Here is a 17834-nt window from a genome sequence, read left to right as displayed (position 1 = left end):
GTGACCATAGGCCAAGGGTCACCAATGACTCCCATGAGGGTCTCCTCAAAAATCCACAACTGACAGGAGATTGTTCACTCTTTCTACTTCATTCCTGTTTGCACTGGCCCAGCCTCTCCTACACTGAATATGCCCTTTTAAACCATTCCAACAGTTTAGGGCAGAGGCTCTCAAACTTTTCGAGTCCACAGCTCCCTTGACCAACTACATTCTTTCTGCAGCAACCCTGTGGAGAAACACGCTCTGAAGCCCAGCTATGTCACCCCTCGCCTGCAGAGCCGGCAGCCCCTCACCCCTTTTCAAACACCCTTTCTTGATGTGTTCCCTCAGCCTCCTCTCCTCTCCCCTCTTGGTGAGTTAGGATTAGCCATATCCCTGCCTCCTCAAGATACAAATGACATCTTCCCATGTTGATGGGACTGGCAGACCTAAGTCCATAAGGCAAACCAAAATTGGCCTTCCTGCTAAGAGATCACATTTCCCCTACCAGATGCTTCCCTAACAGAAGTCTCAAGGAGGTTTTGTCCTCCTTAGTGCCCCTGCTTGTTGCCAACTCACCTATTCGCATAGCTAAAGCTTCCTCCAATCTCCGGAATGTTCTGTTGAATAAGGACTTGACCACGGGGCCCGCGATGTAAACCACTATGTATAGAAGAAGCAAGCCAAGGATGATGGCTATTGTAACCTTGGAGCGGAGAGGGGGGAAAGAGAGAAGGTGGTTGTTAATTCCTAATTGTTAGCAATACCTGTATGTGAACAGAAAGCTCAAAAATTGCTAGGAGAGGGAGCAAGAAAGGAATGTGGGACTGCACACAAATGTTCATTCCCTTCTGCGGATGAAGGTTACTCAGGCTAGCAAAAGATAAAACCAATGGGATCAGCAACAAGGGTGTTGCAGTGTATCCTCCCTCCTAGAACGATTGTTTCTGTTTGGGTTCGGCCAGCTATTCTCACTCCCTGCCATTCTGCTTCCCTTTTCCTAAACGGCACAAAGCGTGGTAAGAACGATGGCATTTGTTCCTACGGGAGAATTCACTTGCACAAGACATACTGATGGCCACCAACTTTAAAACAGGGTAGGGAAATTTATGCAGGATAAAGCTGTCAGTGGGTACTAGCCACGGCGGCTACCTTCTACCTCCACTGTTGGAGGCAACCAGCCGCTGAACACCATTTGCTTTGAATCACACGTGGGGAGGCAACTCTTATGCTTGCTTGCAGGCTTCCCAGGGAGATCTGGTTGGCCATTGTGAGAAGAACAATTCTATACTCACTTTGGCCAAACAGATGGCAGTGAGAAGCCCCCAGGCAAGACAATAGGATTTGCCCCATTTGTGATTCCCAGCAACTGGTTTTCAGAGGCATACTGCCTTCATTCACTCTTCTACAGTGCTATGCTACAAGCACAGCTGGTTCTCATCTTTATAGCCTGAAGTAATAATAATAATAATAATTTATTATTTATACCCCACCCATCTGGCTGGGTTTCCCCAGCCACTCTGGGCAGCTCCCAATCAAGTGTTGAAAACAGTACAGTGTTACATATTAAAAACTTCCCTGAACACGGCTGCCTTAAGATGTCTTCTGAATGTCAGGTAGATGTTTATCTCTCTGACATCTGATGAGAGGGTGTTCCACAGGGTGGGCGCCACTACCGAGAAGGCCCTCTGTCTGGTTCCCTGTAGCCTCACTTCTCGCAATGAGGGAACCGCCAGGAGGCCCTCGGAGCTGGACCTCAGCATCCGGGCAGAACGATGGGGGTGGAGATGCTCCTTCAGGTATACTGGACCGAGGCCGTTTAGGGCTTTAAAGGTCAGCACCAACACTTTGAATCGCGCTCGGAAACGTACTGGGAGCCAATGCAGATCTCTCAGAAGGGGTGTTATGTGGTCCTGGCGGGACTTTGAAGGTCTTTGAACTTGGGTATCGATAGGGCCACTTTATTCCACATGAAGCTGGCCATCACCAGAGCCCCCCTGAAGTATAGGGGGTCTGTCATGACTAGATGGCTGGGGGGGGGGGGGGGCTTTTTCAAGTGTGGCACTCCATATATGCCCTCTACAGGGAGACTTGCATGGTGTCGACCCTGATGTCCTTTTGGTCATCAAGCAAAGCCTCCATACAGAAAGAATGAAGATGCTCAAGGCACGGCGGCTGTTACCTTCAAGAGAAAGATGGCCCGGGTGGGGCTGAGGCGCAAGCCATGGACATGGATAATGAACTCCAAGGCATAATCACAGTAGGTGGATTCGTCGACACCCCTATGGAAGCAAAAGAGGCAGGACGTCAGTTGACTACTGGTCTGAGCAGGCCTGCTTAGCTTGGTCAATTGCTGTTTACAGCTCTCTGCTTAGATCTTTACATAGGCTCTTCTTGGTTTCTCACACCATTCATCTCCTAGTACCTTCCAAACCATGTTTCTTCTCCATGCTTTCAGGGTGGTACTTTCTCCCATCCCCATGACTAAGTAAGGCCATTAATTTCAATGAGACTAGTCTGCGTAAAACTCAAGTTGAACACCACCTTTTGATTGTGAATTGTTTTAACTTGTGCTCAGGAGTTCTTATGGCTGAAAGGTAGCTTATCAGTATAATTCAGTTCAATTGTAAATTAATTTAATTCTTTTTAAAATGAACCAAACACATTTTAAAAACTCAAACCTACCTGTTTGATACTTCCACCACAAAGAAATAATCAGGAGCAGCCAGACCCTGGGGGACAATATCATAGCATGGAGAATTTGTCTGGCACACCCACCTGTGGGAGGAAAGGGATTTTGCCTCATGATGTCTTACATGGTAGGCTGTTTCAATTCATGTCCCTAGCTGGGGGGCAATAAAGCGGTTTAGTCATGCTGGACACATGACCCGGAAAGCTGTCTGTGGACAAACGCCGGCTCCCTCGGCCTGAAAGTGGAGATGAGCGCCACAACCCCATAGTCACCTTTGACTGGACTTAACTGTCCAGAGGTCCTTTGCCTTTACTTTTTGACAGATGGCAGGTGACCCAAAGAAGAGAGAAACAGAAGGGAAATAAAGCACATGTCCTCAAAAAGGATACGAGTAGAGCCGTAACATTTTTAGAGGAGGATAAGCAAAATGATTTAGGGGTTGGAACAATTTCCCTGTGAGGAAAGTTTACAACTTTTATGCCTTTTTAAATTGGGAAAAGGGCAAGTAAGAGGCAGGGACATGATAAGAGGGACATGAAGTTGGGCATGGCTTGGAGAAAGCGGACAGAGAGGAGTTTTTCTCCGTCATAACACTAGAACTTGTGACAGGTAGGTATCCGTGTTGGTCTGCCATAGTCAAAACAAAATAATAATAAAAATCCTTCCAGTAGCACCTTAGAGAACAACTAAGTTTGTTATTGGGATGTGCTTTCGTGTGTACCTGAAGAAGTGTGCATGCACACGAAAGCTCATACCAATAATAATAATAATAATAATAATAATAATAATAATAATAATAATATCTTTATTGTCATTGCCCCCTTCGGGGACAACAAAATTACTTGGCTGCTCCATAAAAACACTAATTAAAAAATATAGTAAAATACAGCAAGGGAGATTAGATGACTTTCAAAGTCCGGGCTTCCCATTCAGGGCCGAGATCGCTCTGGAGAAGAAGCTGTTCTTAAGACGGCTCGTTCTTGTCTTCATCGTCCTGTATCTCCGTCCCAACGGCAAGAGCTCGAAGAGACAGTGACCAGGATGCGATGGATCTTTTACTATGTCCAGTGCCTTCCTATGGCACCTTGTGGCATAAATCTGCTCTAAGGTGGAGAGTGGGCAGCCAACAATGCTCTCTGCTGCCTTAACAACCCTGCGCAACCCCATCCTGTCCTGGGTAGTACAGCTTCCGTACCACACACATAAGCCATAAGTAAGCACGCTCTCAATGGCACAGTGATAGAAGGCAAGCAGCAGTTTCTGCGGAAGATGGTTTTTCCTTAGTATTCTCAAAAAAATACAGTCTCTGCTGCGCCTTCTTCACAAGCCCCCAATAACAAATTTAGTTCTTCTCTAAGGTGCTACTGGAAGGAAATTTTTTATTTTGTTTCGACTAGAACCTGTGGACATCCAAGGAAGCTGAATGTTAGAAGATTCAGGACAGGCAGAAGAAAGGCCTTCTTCACACAGCACAGGGTTAAACTTGTTCCCACCCGATGTAGTGATGCCCACTGACTTAGATGGTTTTAAAAGGGAATTGGGCAAATTCAGTGGCTACTAGCCACAATAGCTATGTTATATGTCCGCCATTGGAGACAAATGTGTCTCTGAATGCCAGTTGCTGGAAAGCACAAAATGGCCGCAACCCTAACGCTTCTTGAATGCTTCCAAGAGCACTTGGTTGGCCCCGTGACAATCTGAAGCTGGACTAGACAGGTCTTTGACCTGATTCAACATGGCTCGTCTTATGTTTTATTGCTGACCAAATAAAACATTTCATTTGGGAAGAATTTGGGAGGTTTTAGATCAGAAACTGACACCCACACCCAAAGACGCAGCAAACGTTTCCTTACAAAATCCCAGACTCAGCTTGAGAGAGGATATGGAAACCTTCGGAATCAACTTTCTCATTGTGCGTTTCAGCCCTAAGCCAGATCAGACTTGATGTTCCACTGGAAAGAGAATATGAAATCAACCATGAATTAAGACAGCTAAGCTTTGCAAGGAAGCCTAAAGTGGTTACCAGGCCACTCACATCCTTAATAGCCCGTTGTTACCCACCCACCCTTGCCAGCTTTTACATTCCTATGTTCATCGGCTATGGCTCATTATCAGCTTCAAAATAGAGGGGGGGGGGGAATCAAATCTCTTACAACTCACCAGTGCTTTTTTCTGGAGGAACGCTGGGGTACGCATACCCCTACACGTTTTGTGAATCTTTGTACTTTTGTCTATTTGCTGTATTTATTTTTCCCAATTTGAACAATAAAATGGTGATTTTCTTGAGTCAAAATGAGAGTACCCCTAAACATTTTTTTTAAAGAAAAAAAAGCACTGCAGCTCACAGCTATTTCTCTGCTCTATCCCCCAGAGTGGAGGCAATTCTCATCACAGACCAGACAAGTGGCTGTTTGTAAGCCACAACCCAAGGGGCCACAGATCAGTAGGCAGAGCACATGCCTCATATTCCAAAGGGTCCAGGTCTGAGCACTGATATCTCCAGTTAAATGGTTACAGGAAAAAGGACCAGGGAAGATTCCCCCTTTCTTAGACACTGTGGAGACACTGCCAGTCAGAGTGCACTGGCAATAGTGGGCTCTGTAGAGCATGGGGAACCTGCGGCCCTCCAGATGTCGTCAGAATTCAGCAAGTCCCCAGTCCCTGGACTGAATAATCCAATGGTCTGTTGCAGTATGAGACAGTTTCCTCTGTCCACGATTCTGAGAAGGCAGCCATTGGCTGCTTCTGCAGTAGGGCCATTTAGCATTGCTTCACCTTAATCATCTGGAAGGAGTGAACCGGCTGGAGGATCAGCCTCCTCTGTGCATAGGCAGTTGGGGGACCACAGGAGCCTGTGATTATTTAATTGTGCTCTCTCACTCTCATATGGCAAATCAGCACTTTTCTTACATGGGCATGTTCACATGCCCTGGTGCACAGACTTGGAAAGACTGGTCCCAAATGGGGGTCTTTTAAACTGACTAAAAATGTTGCATTTGAATAAGACATAGATACTAAACAGCTAAGGTCACAATGCTAGGCACTGTGGGAGTCTGAAAAAATGTGGTCACCTGCCATTCATTGTGTTGTAGTTAAAGATTTCTTCGTCACTGAAGTATCGGATGTTTTCTATCGAAAATGGTCCCCCACCAATTACTCTGAAGATGTAGCTGCCAGCAGAATAAGCAAGATGGAGGTGAGTTTGCACAAGCTTTAACAGTTAAAAAAACCCACACCCATTCACAAACAGCTGGGACAAAACTGCCATTTCTCCTGTCACAGCAAGGTTACTGGAAGAAGAAGAAGAAGAAGAAGAAGAAGAAGAAGAAGAAGAAGAAGAAGAAGAAGAGGAGGAGGAGGAGGAGGAGGGGGGGGGAGTTTCGATTTGATATCCCCCTTTATCACTACCCTAAGGAGTGGGTACTGTGGGTGGCACTGTGGGTTAAACCACAGAGCCTAGGGCTTGCCGATCAGAAGGTCGGCGGTTCGAATCCCTGCAACGGGGTGAGCTTTTGTTGCTCAGTCCCTGCTCCTGCCAACCTAGCAATTCGAAAGCATGTCAAAGTGCAAGTAGATAAATAGGTACCGCTCCGGCGGGAAGGTAAATGGCGTTTCTGTGCGCTGCTCTGGTTCGCCAGAAGTGGCTTAGTCATGCTGGCCACATGTATGCCAGCTCCCTCGGCCAATAAAGCGAGATGAGCGCCGCAGCCCCAGAGTCGGCCACGACTGGACCTCTAATGGTCAGGGGTCCCTTTACCTTTTAAGGAGTCTCAAAGCGGCTAACGTTCTCCTTTCCCTTCCTCCCCCACAATAAACAACAAACAAGCCGGGGACCCACTCCCAGAGGATACCAGTCACGGAGAGGTCAGGGGAAATCAACAAGAGCATTTCCTTCTGTATCTCGCCTGATAAAGGTTGCCTACCAGGGCAGTTTTAGAGCCATTCCTAGACCTGAAACCAAATTAAAATGGGTCAAAATAACCCATTTCCTCTGGGCATGCTGGTACGTGGGCCACCACAATCCTCCCAGGTACCTTTCCCTTTAAAAAAATTAGGATGTCCTATTCATGGATCTCCTGTGTGTCCCATCAAGTGAAGACTTGCCTCTGGCCACCAAGCTAAGCTCATGGCAGAGGTTTCCCGGCCGTGTCCTTAGCCATGATGCCAGATCAGTTGGGGTCTACTGTTAGTACAAATGTATACCTGCCAGACAATTTTCTTGCCTTCAAGGGTGTCACATAGCAGCTAGGGACTCTTGAGGAATTTGTTCTTGGTGCATTTTGATACAAACTGACCCAATCAACACCACTCAAACCAAGGTGCAGATCAGAAGTTATCCTTCAGATACCACACCTCTCTAGAGTTCACGATGCAGTTCTCAGTTCAAAAAGAAAATGCATCAAATTGCATATTTTGAAGAGAAAATGTATTAAAAGCATGTACAGTGGTGCCCCGCAAGACGAATGCCTCGCAAGACGGAAAACCCGCTAGACGAAAGGGTTTTCCGTTTTGGAGGTGCTTCGCAAAACGAATTTGCTATGGGCTTGCTTCGCAAGACGAAAATGTCTTGCGAGTTCCTGCGGGGTTTTTTTCCTCCCCCCCCCCTTTTCCCAAGCCGCTAAGCCGCTTAACAGCTGATCCGCTAAGCCCGCTAAGCCGCTAATAGCGCTAAGCCGCTAAGCCGCTAATGGGCTTGCTTCGCAAGACGAAAAAAACCGCAAGACGAAGAGACTCGCGGAACGGATTCTTTTCGTCTTGCGAGGCACCACTGTATCTAGATGCAGATTTGAAAATTAATGTGGACATGGGGTGGAATGCGTTTTCGAACACATACAAAAATGGAAGGGACTGGCAACAGTCTTCTCTGTCCTTCCCTAGCGACAACAGGGCTTCCTCTGATTGGCCTTCAGCTTTACCTGGAAGTCCCCAGTGAAAACGTCTTGGGTCATACCGGCCCCAAAGGCCTGGGTACCCTGGCATTGACCTAGGTGCCTCCATCTTAGCTTCCCCCTGGCCTTTGGACAATATGCTCAGTGGAGATTCACTGATTTCAGTTCAGCAAAGCGACAAAATGCCATCAAAGCACAGCTCGGCCCTTACCTTCCATTGAAACGTCCCGAGTCTCCTGTCACCATATCTTGGATCAGAAAAGAAGGGTAAAACACTGCAAAGGAATCAAGCAGGTGTGGTATCACCATCTGCCTTCTGCCTGGCACCCATCATTCCTTAATTAACTTCGTCTATGAGCCTCAAAGATCTGACCCACCCAGACACCCCGCTTCACCCCAGCCTTACCATCATTGAAGGAGAAGCAAGGCATCTCGGGGTCTTTCTTGATACAATCAAAGTAGCGCTTGTTCTTGACGGTAGTCTCATTCTTAGTGGAAGTAATGTCAAAAGCTAGCCTCTTGCCTGGGGGACATCCAATGTAGACAGACGACACATAGCTGCCCTGTGGGGGCAAGTAAATTGGAAAAGAAAAGTGGCCCTTTTCCTTTCTTTCTTTTTTAGATCACTGGATTGCAAACTCCCTCTCTTAAAAGGACCCCTTTCCACCTCTGTGTCTGCTGCAGAATCCCTGCATGTTGCAGAGGATAATTTGGATAGGCATCTTGGAGGACCCCTCAGTCAATGCCTAAGGTACCTTCACCTTGACCTTCATAAAGGGTTCCCTAGAATACACCAGATAGGACTCACCACATTTTTGTACCAGTTCTGCTCCTCTGCCTTGGAACAGAAGTCTGGCCTGCAGGAATTTTTTTGATTATTTTGATTCTGGCAAGGCAAGGCAAGGATTGCACCTCCTGGAAAGTGTCACACAGGAGGCAACAGGCAGACTTTGTTGTGCCCCTGCAGTGGCTGCTCCTCACGGAGGTTGTCTGCTGGTCACAGTGTTTCCCCCCTCAGATTAGTGAGCCCCAGGTGGGAGCGGCGGCTGATGATCCTTGGCTGGCTTAGTTGGTGTCTCAGCAGCACCAGAGCTGCAGCTACAGCAGGCCTAGGAGGAGGGCAGTGGAGACCAGGCTGAGATGCCAAGTGCAGCCTTTTACCGGCCGCCTGTCCTTGGCTGCACAGCACAAGGGAAGGTGCCAGCGGGTCCCAGGTGAGCGGGCAGCTTTCCTTCTATGCTCCTGCTGCAGGGCACATGCCTCAACCAAGGGAGGCCCTGGGGAAGGAGTGGTACAGGCCAGAAAAGTCCAGATTCCAGCCGATGGGAGTTCTGCCCAGGGATGAGCACCCCTTACCCGGCCATGAGGAGAAAGAGGCACCACCGCTCGGGTGCGGCCTACCTCCCCGTGGCTCCAGAAGATGGCAGCCATGTGGCCTTGTCATGGGGGCGACGGGTTGCGCCCCCTCATAATTCTGCACCTGGGACTATGGACCCCCTCGTCCCCCTCACATTATGCCACAGTCTGGAGAAGAAAAACATGGCTTGCTTAATTTGCCACTCAACAAAAGCAAGGCAAATCAAGGTGGCCGCCACACCTCTAAACAATTCCCACAGCTGTAGGCTGCAGAGGAAGACTATTCATGGCAAACAAGCTGCCTTTCCAGAATTACCGAGCTTCTCCCAGACAAGCTTTCAAAAATTTTCAGCATTGGTACAGGAAGCTGGTACCATGGAGGGGAGGGATTCAGACTGGAAATCCTGAGTATCAGGTGCCAACTGCCTCCTCCGGGGCTGCTACCAGGAGGAGAGAATTGAGAGAAATTATCTTCCCTTCAAGCAATCCAAGCCACCCTTACCCTTATCCGTGGTCCGTTGGATGTGTACTCGTAGCAGTTCATTCCCGAGTGTGCAACCTGGGGAAAGTAAATACAAATGCCAAGCAAATGTCAGGGGAAAGGCAAATTCTAGCCACTTGTATACCAGGAGTACAACTCAACAGATCAGAAACAAGAAGATCAGAAACATATCAGAAACAAGAAGCCGTGTGGCAAGAGACTGATTTCATGTGCTACCTTTGGTACACTGAAGCGGCTCCGGGTGGCCTCTCCTAGCCCAAGAGCAACAATTTTGTGATAGAAGACAAGACCCAGGACCTTCAGCAAAGACTGCCTTCTTACCTTACCAGGGAGAAGAGTCTGCGGAAGAAGACTGGAAAAAGTTTCTTACCAGGGAGAAGAGTCGGCGGAAGAAGACTGGAAAAAGTTTAAAGACTATTTACAGAAATACTGTAAAATTAATGAATGTTAGAAAAATGTTGGAATGAAGTCATATGGCTTTAGTAGAAATGTTATAAGGAACAAGTATAAATAGATTATTAGAGCATTAAAGGGAAAAAATAAGGTTAGAAAGTGTTAAGATAATTACAGGATAGAAAACAGAGGAAGATGGAAAGGAATTGCCGAAACAATTAATAGAAGCGGAATACAAAAAGGGAGGTGTGAGGAGGTCGTGGAAATTAGTGAAAGAAAGACAAGATATTGAAATTGGATTGTGTTTTAAATGGGTTTTGTTTTGTTTTGTTAGTTGTATGCTAGTGTTTTGTAGTGGTTTTTTTTGTATTGTATTGTATTTTTGTATGGTTTTTTTTGTTGTTTTTTTTTTGTAGTTTGTGTTCAATTTGTCGGAAAACTAATAAATATTATTATTAAAAAAAGAAGAAGATCAGAAACAAGAAGATCAGAAACAGATCAGAAACAAGAAGCCGCGTGGCAAGAGACTGACTTCATGTGCCACCTCTCCTAGCCCAAGAGTAACAATTTTGTGATAGAAGACAAGACCCTGGAACTTCAGCAAAGACTGCCTTCTTACCTTTAAGCCAAGAGAACTCTTCAGAAGGTTCTTCCCACTCAGCTGCTGATACGGGTAAACACCTTTGTCATGAATTTCTATCTGTTGTTGTGAGGACGAAGAGATGCAGTGGTGGAAAAGAAACAGGAGTTTAAAATGGAATCAGTTTTAATAAGAAACCAGCTCTCTAATGGCATTTTCCCCTTGTGGGCCACTCAATGGTGCAGAATGGATGGCCAAGAATACTCATAATATCAAATCTTGCCACCCTCTAAGCGCATGTCAGGAATCTTTGTTTGCTTCCCAGTGATGCACCCTTAAATAACACGGTGCTTCTTCTCAGCAGGACTGACATTTCCGGCTGTTGTTTATATTGGTTCTAATGATATATAATCCTGTGATTCAACATATATTTTGTATTCCGTCCTGGAACCTTAAGGTGAAGAGAGGCTATAAATCATATAATGTGGTTATGGAAGAAACAAGACCTTCTGGGATGCAATGCTATAAGCGCCTCCATCGTAGACTCAGGATGTGTGTGTGTGTAAATAAGCTATATATGACATAAAGACGTCACATTCCGAGGAAACTGAACCTTGGGTAAGCGCCTGGAATCACACAAAGCTCAGAGACTGGGGTGGCACGCAAGAAAGTAAATATTTGTAGGCCTTCTTTACACTTGCAAAAAGGCACTCTGTATATGCTCAGAGATGCCAGAAATTTTGCACAAACAAAAGTTTACAAGCATAGTTTCAAATATGTCTCAAAATAAGAATGGGGTTCGGGTTTCTCACATTTCAACATGCTGATCGGAGCAAGCCTGCATTTCTGACTTTTCAAGGAGGATTTTGCCTCATTTCATCATCTAGGATTTGAGAGGCCCTTACCACATATCGTACTGAACCTCTGCTGATGAGCTCTTGCCTGTGTAGATGTGTATGAATATATTCAGGATGGGCTAAGATGAGAGTGAGCCATATGTTTTGGAGAGAATTTTCATCTGCTGACTCCCCCACTGCAAGCAAAATGAAAAAGCTATCAGCCAATGCAAAAGACTAGGGCATGTACATGTGGAACAGAATGTTGGTGCTTGCCATGAATATTCTTCTCGCTGGGCATGCAGCAACCATGTGAGATATGACCTCCTCTTACTTCTTGGCAGTAGCACCCCAGCTATGGAAAACTCTCTGCTTCGAGCTCTGACTGATGCCAAAGTTGGTTATCTTTCGGCACCAGCAGAAGACTCATTTTCCACCAGGCTTTTTGAGCAGGCTGAGGGCTATTGTCTGTCTACTGGGTCACATGGCTATTCTATCTGATATACTATATTTAGTAGGCAGAGGATGACTGTATTCTATTTATTCTATTCTAGTATATTCCATTTTGTTCTTATTGTTTTTTGAATTGTTGTGGCCCACCATAAGATCCCTTGAAGAGGGATGGAACATAAATCTTGTAAATAAGTAACATTGCTGAGAAGAAAACCTGCGATCACGGTTTTCCTGGAGACCTCTCCCGTGGGGTGCCAGGAGCAGGTCAGTAATAACTCACATGGTGTCAGTGAAGTTAACTCTTTATTCAGAGAAACAAAGAGCTCCAGAGACCAGGCCTAGTGAGCACAGCAACTCTTCCCGTTAGATCTTGCCCCAATGAGGCAGTTACAAGGACTGAAGGTCCCTGTCTTCCCACAGTGGCCTACACTGCTCCACCCTCTTCAGGTTCTGGGAGACATGGGAGGAGGAGAGCTGGTCACAGCAAGAGGGGGAGACACCCTGGCTTCTTTACCAGCCTGACCCATCTCTGCTTCTTGCCCCTCCCTCCTCTCCAGCATCTGCTTCTGATGCTACTTCTGGACTGCTCTCTGCCGCCGCCTCTTCCTGCTCACTAAACCGTGTTACCTCTTCAGCTTCCGCCTCCCAGTCTGCTCCCTCTGACCACTCATCCTTGCCCCACCACCACTCTCCGGGCTCTGAGCCTTCTTCCCTTGGGGATTCCCCACCTGGTTCCTCCCCCCTCCCCCCATTTCTCTGTGTCCAGCCAATCCATGACATCCCCTCTGCCAGCCCCTCAGTTCTGTTCCATGTCTGTGCTACTGTAGAACCCAGAAATCAGAAGAAAAGCCGGGAGGATCACAAGTCAAAATTAGGAGGAAGCATAGCCTAGGCCAGCTCGTATTACCGCTGCAAGACATCCACATATACAGGGTGAGTCTTTTAAAAGAGGCACTCTGTATCCACAGGGCCTCTTTTAAACGACTCACCATGTGTGTGTGTGTGTGTGTGTGTGTGTGTAAACACCTTATGGGGGGGCGTGTTGACATCATGGCTTCACTGAGTGTGGCCTTAGATATCACCACATGCCCAAGAAACAAGAAGTTCACAGTAGATATCAACATTACATTCTCAGTTGGGTGTGGGAGATGCCCTGTAACTGCTGTGTTTTATGTGACAGATCCACCCCTCCCTTCCTCCATCACAGCAGTTCCTGAGCTCAACACCCCTTACTGCTCTGTTTCGTTGTTCTCATGCTCAGGTACAGAGAGAAGACGTATTCGGTGTTTTTGTCCAGGTAGAGCTTGGAAGGCAGTAAGTTTTCAGGCATCTGATCGTACATCTTGATGTAGTTGGCCATGTCGACATAGATGCCTGCCGAGGTGTTCCAGTTGCTTGCCACATAGGTGTAGTATTCCTGGGAAGCAAGGAAATGATCATCTTCCACTCCCCGCCCCCACCCTTTGTCTCTTCCTTCCAAGTGCTCCATAAACTGTACCTTAGTCATGGTTGCAACAGCCCTGGAAAGCAGGCCAGTATTGCTATCCATCGACAGTGTGATTGGTAAGTATTGGCTTGCCTAAGGTAAGGCATACAGTGAAGATAGGGGCAAAGCCCAGGTGCAAACTTGGGTGTTGCAGCAGTTAAAGGTGAAGCATGTTGGTTAGGAAAAGGAAACACTCATACATCAAAATTATGACTGTTTCTTTACTAAATGATTCATATTGCATGTGTGTCTATCACACATCAACTGACTGTCAAATCCCTTAGCAAGCAGTCAAAAAAAAAATGATGTCTTCAGGAAACACAACAGTATTCCTCTCTCTCCTTGAATATCGAAATCACTTTATTTTGGTTTTTTTACTTAAAAAAGAAAGTTTAAGACCAGGTTAATGTTAATCATGGAGTGGTGAGGGCAGCTGTTTCTAAGGAATGCTTTTCCAATTTTTTGTTCTTACCGCATCCTCTTTCTTGTTCTTCCACCATCTCCATGTGGGGTCATGGACTGGGTCAGCATAAGCCTAGGGAGAAAAAAGAATTGGTAAGGGTGAGTTTGAAGATAGACAGGCACAGAAACTATCATTAAATTAGCAGCAAAACCTGTTTAGAAATGCAGAAATAATATACAATTTTATTTAGTGTGGGACAGCATAGAAACCTCCCTGCTGTGGTCCACCCAAGCAGAGGTCATGGCAACCGATCTGGGTGGATGCAGTGGCAGGTGGTGGCAGCTCCTAAGAGAGATGGTGGCATGAGAGATAGTAAGCTGACATGTTGGAATCCTGGAAGCCAAGACCCAAGTTTGGTGGGAGAAGCCCAGCAGAGATTTATAGATTTATAGGAGAGAAATATAGTCTTTGAAACCTTTAAAATGTGCCCTTTTGAGTCCCAAAATGTCCCCTTCTAGAAGCTCTTTCCATCTGTCCCACTTCCCTGGCACAGAGCCAGACCACATGTTTGGCAAGTCATAAAAAGGTTTACTTACAAAATGCAAAGGTCAGATTCATGTGCTTTTCCATACAGCGGTCAGAAAATATGCACAGGCATTTAAAACACTGTGTAGTTACAGAAGGTAAAAGTTTCTAAACTATTGTTAGAGGAATAAAATGCTAGAGAGAATGCAGGCTGGGGAAACCCAGCTGGATGGGCGGGGTATAAATAAACTAGTATTACTACTAATACTTTGGCCAGCTCATGAGAAGAGAAGACTCCCTGGAAAAGACCCTGGTGTTGGGAAAGATGGAGGGCACAAGGAGAAGGGGACGACAGAGAACGAGATGGTTGGATGCTGTTCTTGAAGCTACCAGCATGAGTTTGACCCAACTGCGGGAGGCAGTGGAAGACAGGAGTGCCTGGTGTGCTCTGGTCCAGGGGGTCACGAAGAGTCGGACACGACTAAACGACTAAACACCAACAACTACTACTACGATTATTATTAATTACTATTATGAAACAAAGGATGCTGGTTAAAGTCATGAGGCTGGAGTGACCAGTTCAGAGCTCCTTACATACTGAAGTCCACATGGGGAATGAAAGATACCAAAGGCTTGGTCACCCATTTCTTCTCCAGGCTTAGCCTATGGTTTAACCCCTTCATGCTCTTATTTGATTGAAACACGCTAGAGTTATAGGAGGCTAGAATTTTACATAGGCCTTCCCTCTGACTACTAGAAGTGGGATGCCTCCTGCGCTATTTAAGGAGACAGTGGAGACAGAAGATTCTTATATGCTTATGATGATGAGTGAAGCATCTCTCACTTGGACAAGAAGGATGTAATCAAAAGCGGGGGGTGGGGAGAGGAAATCCAAAGGTCATTTAGCTGCCTCATCCAACACTGTTGAACTAAAGCAAACAGTAGGGACCTTTGCAGAAAGCATTTTTAAAAGCTTTCAAATGTTTTTCCTTCCATTAGCGAGAAAAGAGAGGGAGCAGTTTAGAGGTGCTCAAATGTGTAGTTAAATTTTTATCCCAATTTCGAGGAGGGGGAGGGAAAATCAGAGCAGCAGGGGGGCTTCAGATTCCAGCTGCTTCCTGTTGTAAACAAAAATTGCCCTTTCCCCTTACATTACCATATATCTAAGACCTCAAAATTCCTATCACATTCCCTACATGGAGGATCTATAACTCCAGTTGGGCCAGGGCTTCAGAGGGGCCGACGGGGTCAGAAGGGGGTGGGGTACTACATTGGATCTCCCTCTATGATGTCAGACAGCATTCTCCAAAACATCCTGAGATGCTCTCCAGCAGGGGTAGGCAACCTAAGGCCCATGGGCCACAAGCGGCCCACGGGGGTCGTTTAACCGGCCCACAAGCCTCCCAATCAGCGAGTCCCTGCGTGCTGTGCTAAACCGGCGCAGCGTGGCATGAGGACTTGCTTCTGCAGGGCCAGAAATCGTGCCTGCGCAGACACTGGAAATTGCAGGCGCGCGGGCTCACACACACACACACGCAATCCAGCCCACAGAGGGATCTCTGCTGGAGTGAACCGGCCCAGGCGAGGTAAACTGTACCGACCCCTGCTCTTCAGGAATGTTGCAACTGAGCTTGAGTGCCCAGAAATAGATGCTGGGTCAGGGGTTCCACTGGCTGAGGCCTGTGTTTAAATAGTAAGTCCAAGGGATAGCGGCCTTTATTTTGCTTACTTTAATTTGCATAAGCAACATGTGCATTTGTGGCGCAAACAGCAGAATGCTTTGCCATGAAGAATGTAATCACTTGGTTGTTTCAGGCAGCTGGTTTTACACAATTTTCTTTTTGCTGGTTTATCGTTGTTAGTTTCAACAGCTGTTTTGGATTGGGGGGGGGGGGGACTTAGCTTTGAGGACTTTGCTGCCAGACAGAAGCTAAAGCCTGTGTCTTGTGGTGGTTCTGAGGCCAGCAACTTTTCAGCCCCTCCAAAGAGAAACACAAGTAAACAAAAGGTATCCTCACTCTGTGGTAAGATGAGTGCAGCTGGAGCAGCTGATAGACGAGTCCCTGGTACACAATCAGCGACTTCTCATCATGAAAGCCAGTTTTTTCCATGATCTCAGGAGGCATAGCAAAATAATGTTCCATCCGGGTGAATTCCTGTGGCTGAGGTAGGTTCACATAGCGCACAACAGCAAATGGGCAAAGGTGGGCGAATCTGATGTAGTCTAATCCACTAAGAACAAACAGTTGGATGGATTTTATAGCGGTGTGAGTAGAAAGTTCAAATGTTAGGAGAGCTTAAAACACCATCTTTTGCAGCATTAAAGTGGAAACTCTGGGACTAGGCTGTGTAGCCTTGTTGCAATTGGTTTAGGCTGGATTTTCTCCCTTTCCCTCTTAATTAAAAGGATCACGCAACAGGCTGCAGATTATGAAATAGTGGTTAATTACATAAGGTCTTGCACCTGATTCTAGCAGTTAACAGTGATGAAAACAAGGCAGGCAAATTCTGCTTCTAGATTACAAAATACATAAAGGGTAAAGGGACCCCTGACCATTAGGTCCAGTCATGACCGCCTCTGGGGTTGCGGCACTCATCTTGCTTTATTGGCCGAGGGAGCCGGCATACAGCTTCCAGGTCATGTGGCCAGAGCAGTGCACAGAAACACCGTTTACCTTCCCGCTGGAGCGGTACCTATTTATCTACTTGAACTTTGACATGCTTTCAAACTGCTAGGTTGGCAGGAGCAGGGACTGAGCAATGGGAGCTCACCCCGTCGTGGGGATTCAAACCGCCGACCTTCTGATCGGCAAGTCCTAGGCTCTGTGGTTTAACCCACAGCGCCACCCGTGTCCCTACAAAATACATATTTTAGTTCAAAAAGAAGCGGAGACCAAACAGAGGTCTGCCTCAGAAGCATGGTGGGCTGAGTTCTGAAGCAGGGGAAAGTAGAAAAGATTAAACCCTTTTGCCTTTATCACACCAGAGAACTCAAAGGAAGTGATGTCACACACTGCCTTCTCTTGTCATCAGGAACTCTGTGAGTCTTAACCCCTTCATATCCTTATTCACCAAAACAAGCAAAGTTATTCTGACTGCAAATTCCCATACAAAAAGCATATTCTAAACACAACCCCCAAGCCCTATAGCCTCTGTCCTCTATCCAAAAATTTCAGGGCATAATACTGTGGGAGATGAATTAAGGATTAAATCCATAGATTTAAATCTAAACCTCCTATTCCATGTTTCTGTGGGAAATAAAAAAAGCGAAGCCTTTTTAGCAGAATAAGAACACTTAGAATTTTGCAGCTTATTAAAGCCTGTGAGTTAGGCAGTTTTACCTTTCTAGCTCTTTCTTATGTGGTGTGCTGACCTTCCCCTCTTCATCCCCAAAGCAGAGAATGAACTTACATAAATGAAAAAGGTTTACTTACATTTCAATGCAGGCAGCAAATACAGCAAAGTAGTGTGCAGAAAAATACTTACAAATCACAGTGAAATCAAAGTTGATCGTCTTAGCTAACATGGCTGAAAGCAGAAGCTTTGCCAAGCTTGCTATCACCACCCCTTCCCAGTAAAGTACAGTGCTGCAGCTGACTGGAGGTCAGGTGTGAGATGATACCCCTCGCTGCTAGCTGCTCCTGCAACCAGTTATTTCCCCTGGTTGAGGAGAAGCACTGGAGACCTGAGCAAGGCCTCTAATCTAAGGTGAAGAGCCCCCATCATCCATAGTCTGCTGT

General features: G+C 46.4%; 1 protein-coding gene across 5 annotated transcripts in view; it reads right to left on the bottom strand.

Moving 5' to 3' along the window:
- The window catches only part of CATSPERG (cation channel sperm associated auxiliary subunit gamma), a 42659-nt gene that overhangs the window by 559 nt on the left and 24266 nt on the right, over positions 1 to 17834 (bottom strand). For all 5 annotated transcript variants that reach the window (XM_083454836.1, XM_083454835.1, XM_083454834.1 and 2 more), the window contains 13 exons: positions 16113 to 16326; positions 13639 to 13701; positions 12914 to 13097; positions 11297 to 11424; positions 10431 to 10511; positions 9419 to 9475; positions 7967 to 8123; positions 7772 to 7835; positions 5743 to 5841; positions 4525 to 4623; positions 2665 to 2757; positions 2162 to 2261; positions 559 to 685 (listed from right to left, as the gene is read on the bottom strand). In XM_083454836.1, the coding sequence (XP_083310962.1) occupies positions 559 to 685; positions 2162 to 2261; positions 2665 to 2757; positions 4525 to 4623; positions 5743 to 5841; positions 7772 to 7835; positions 7967 to 8123; positions 9419 to 9475; positions 10431 to 10511; positions 11297 to 11424; positions 12914 to 13097; positions 13639 to 13701; positions 16113 to 16326 (1466 nt within the window). The remainder of the gene's footprint in view (positions 1 to 558; positions 686 to 2161; positions 2262 to 2664; positions 2758 to 4524; positions 4624 to 5742; positions 5842 to 7771; positions 7836 to 7966; positions 8124 to 9418; positions 9476 to 10430; positions 10512 to 11296; positions 11425 to 12913; positions 13098 to 13638; positions 13702 to 16112; positions 16327 to 17834) is intronic.

The sequence above is a fragment of the Podarcis tiliguerta genome (assembly GCF_965153285.1).
Source record: "Podarcis tiliguerta genome assembly, chromosome: 8".
Classification (NCBI taxonomy): Eukaryota; Metazoa; Chordata; class Lepidosauria; order Squamata; family Lacertidae; genus Podarcis; species Podarcis tiliguerta.
Note: the sequence above shows the minus strand (reverse complement) of the source record. Positions and strands in the feature narration are given on the sequence as shown.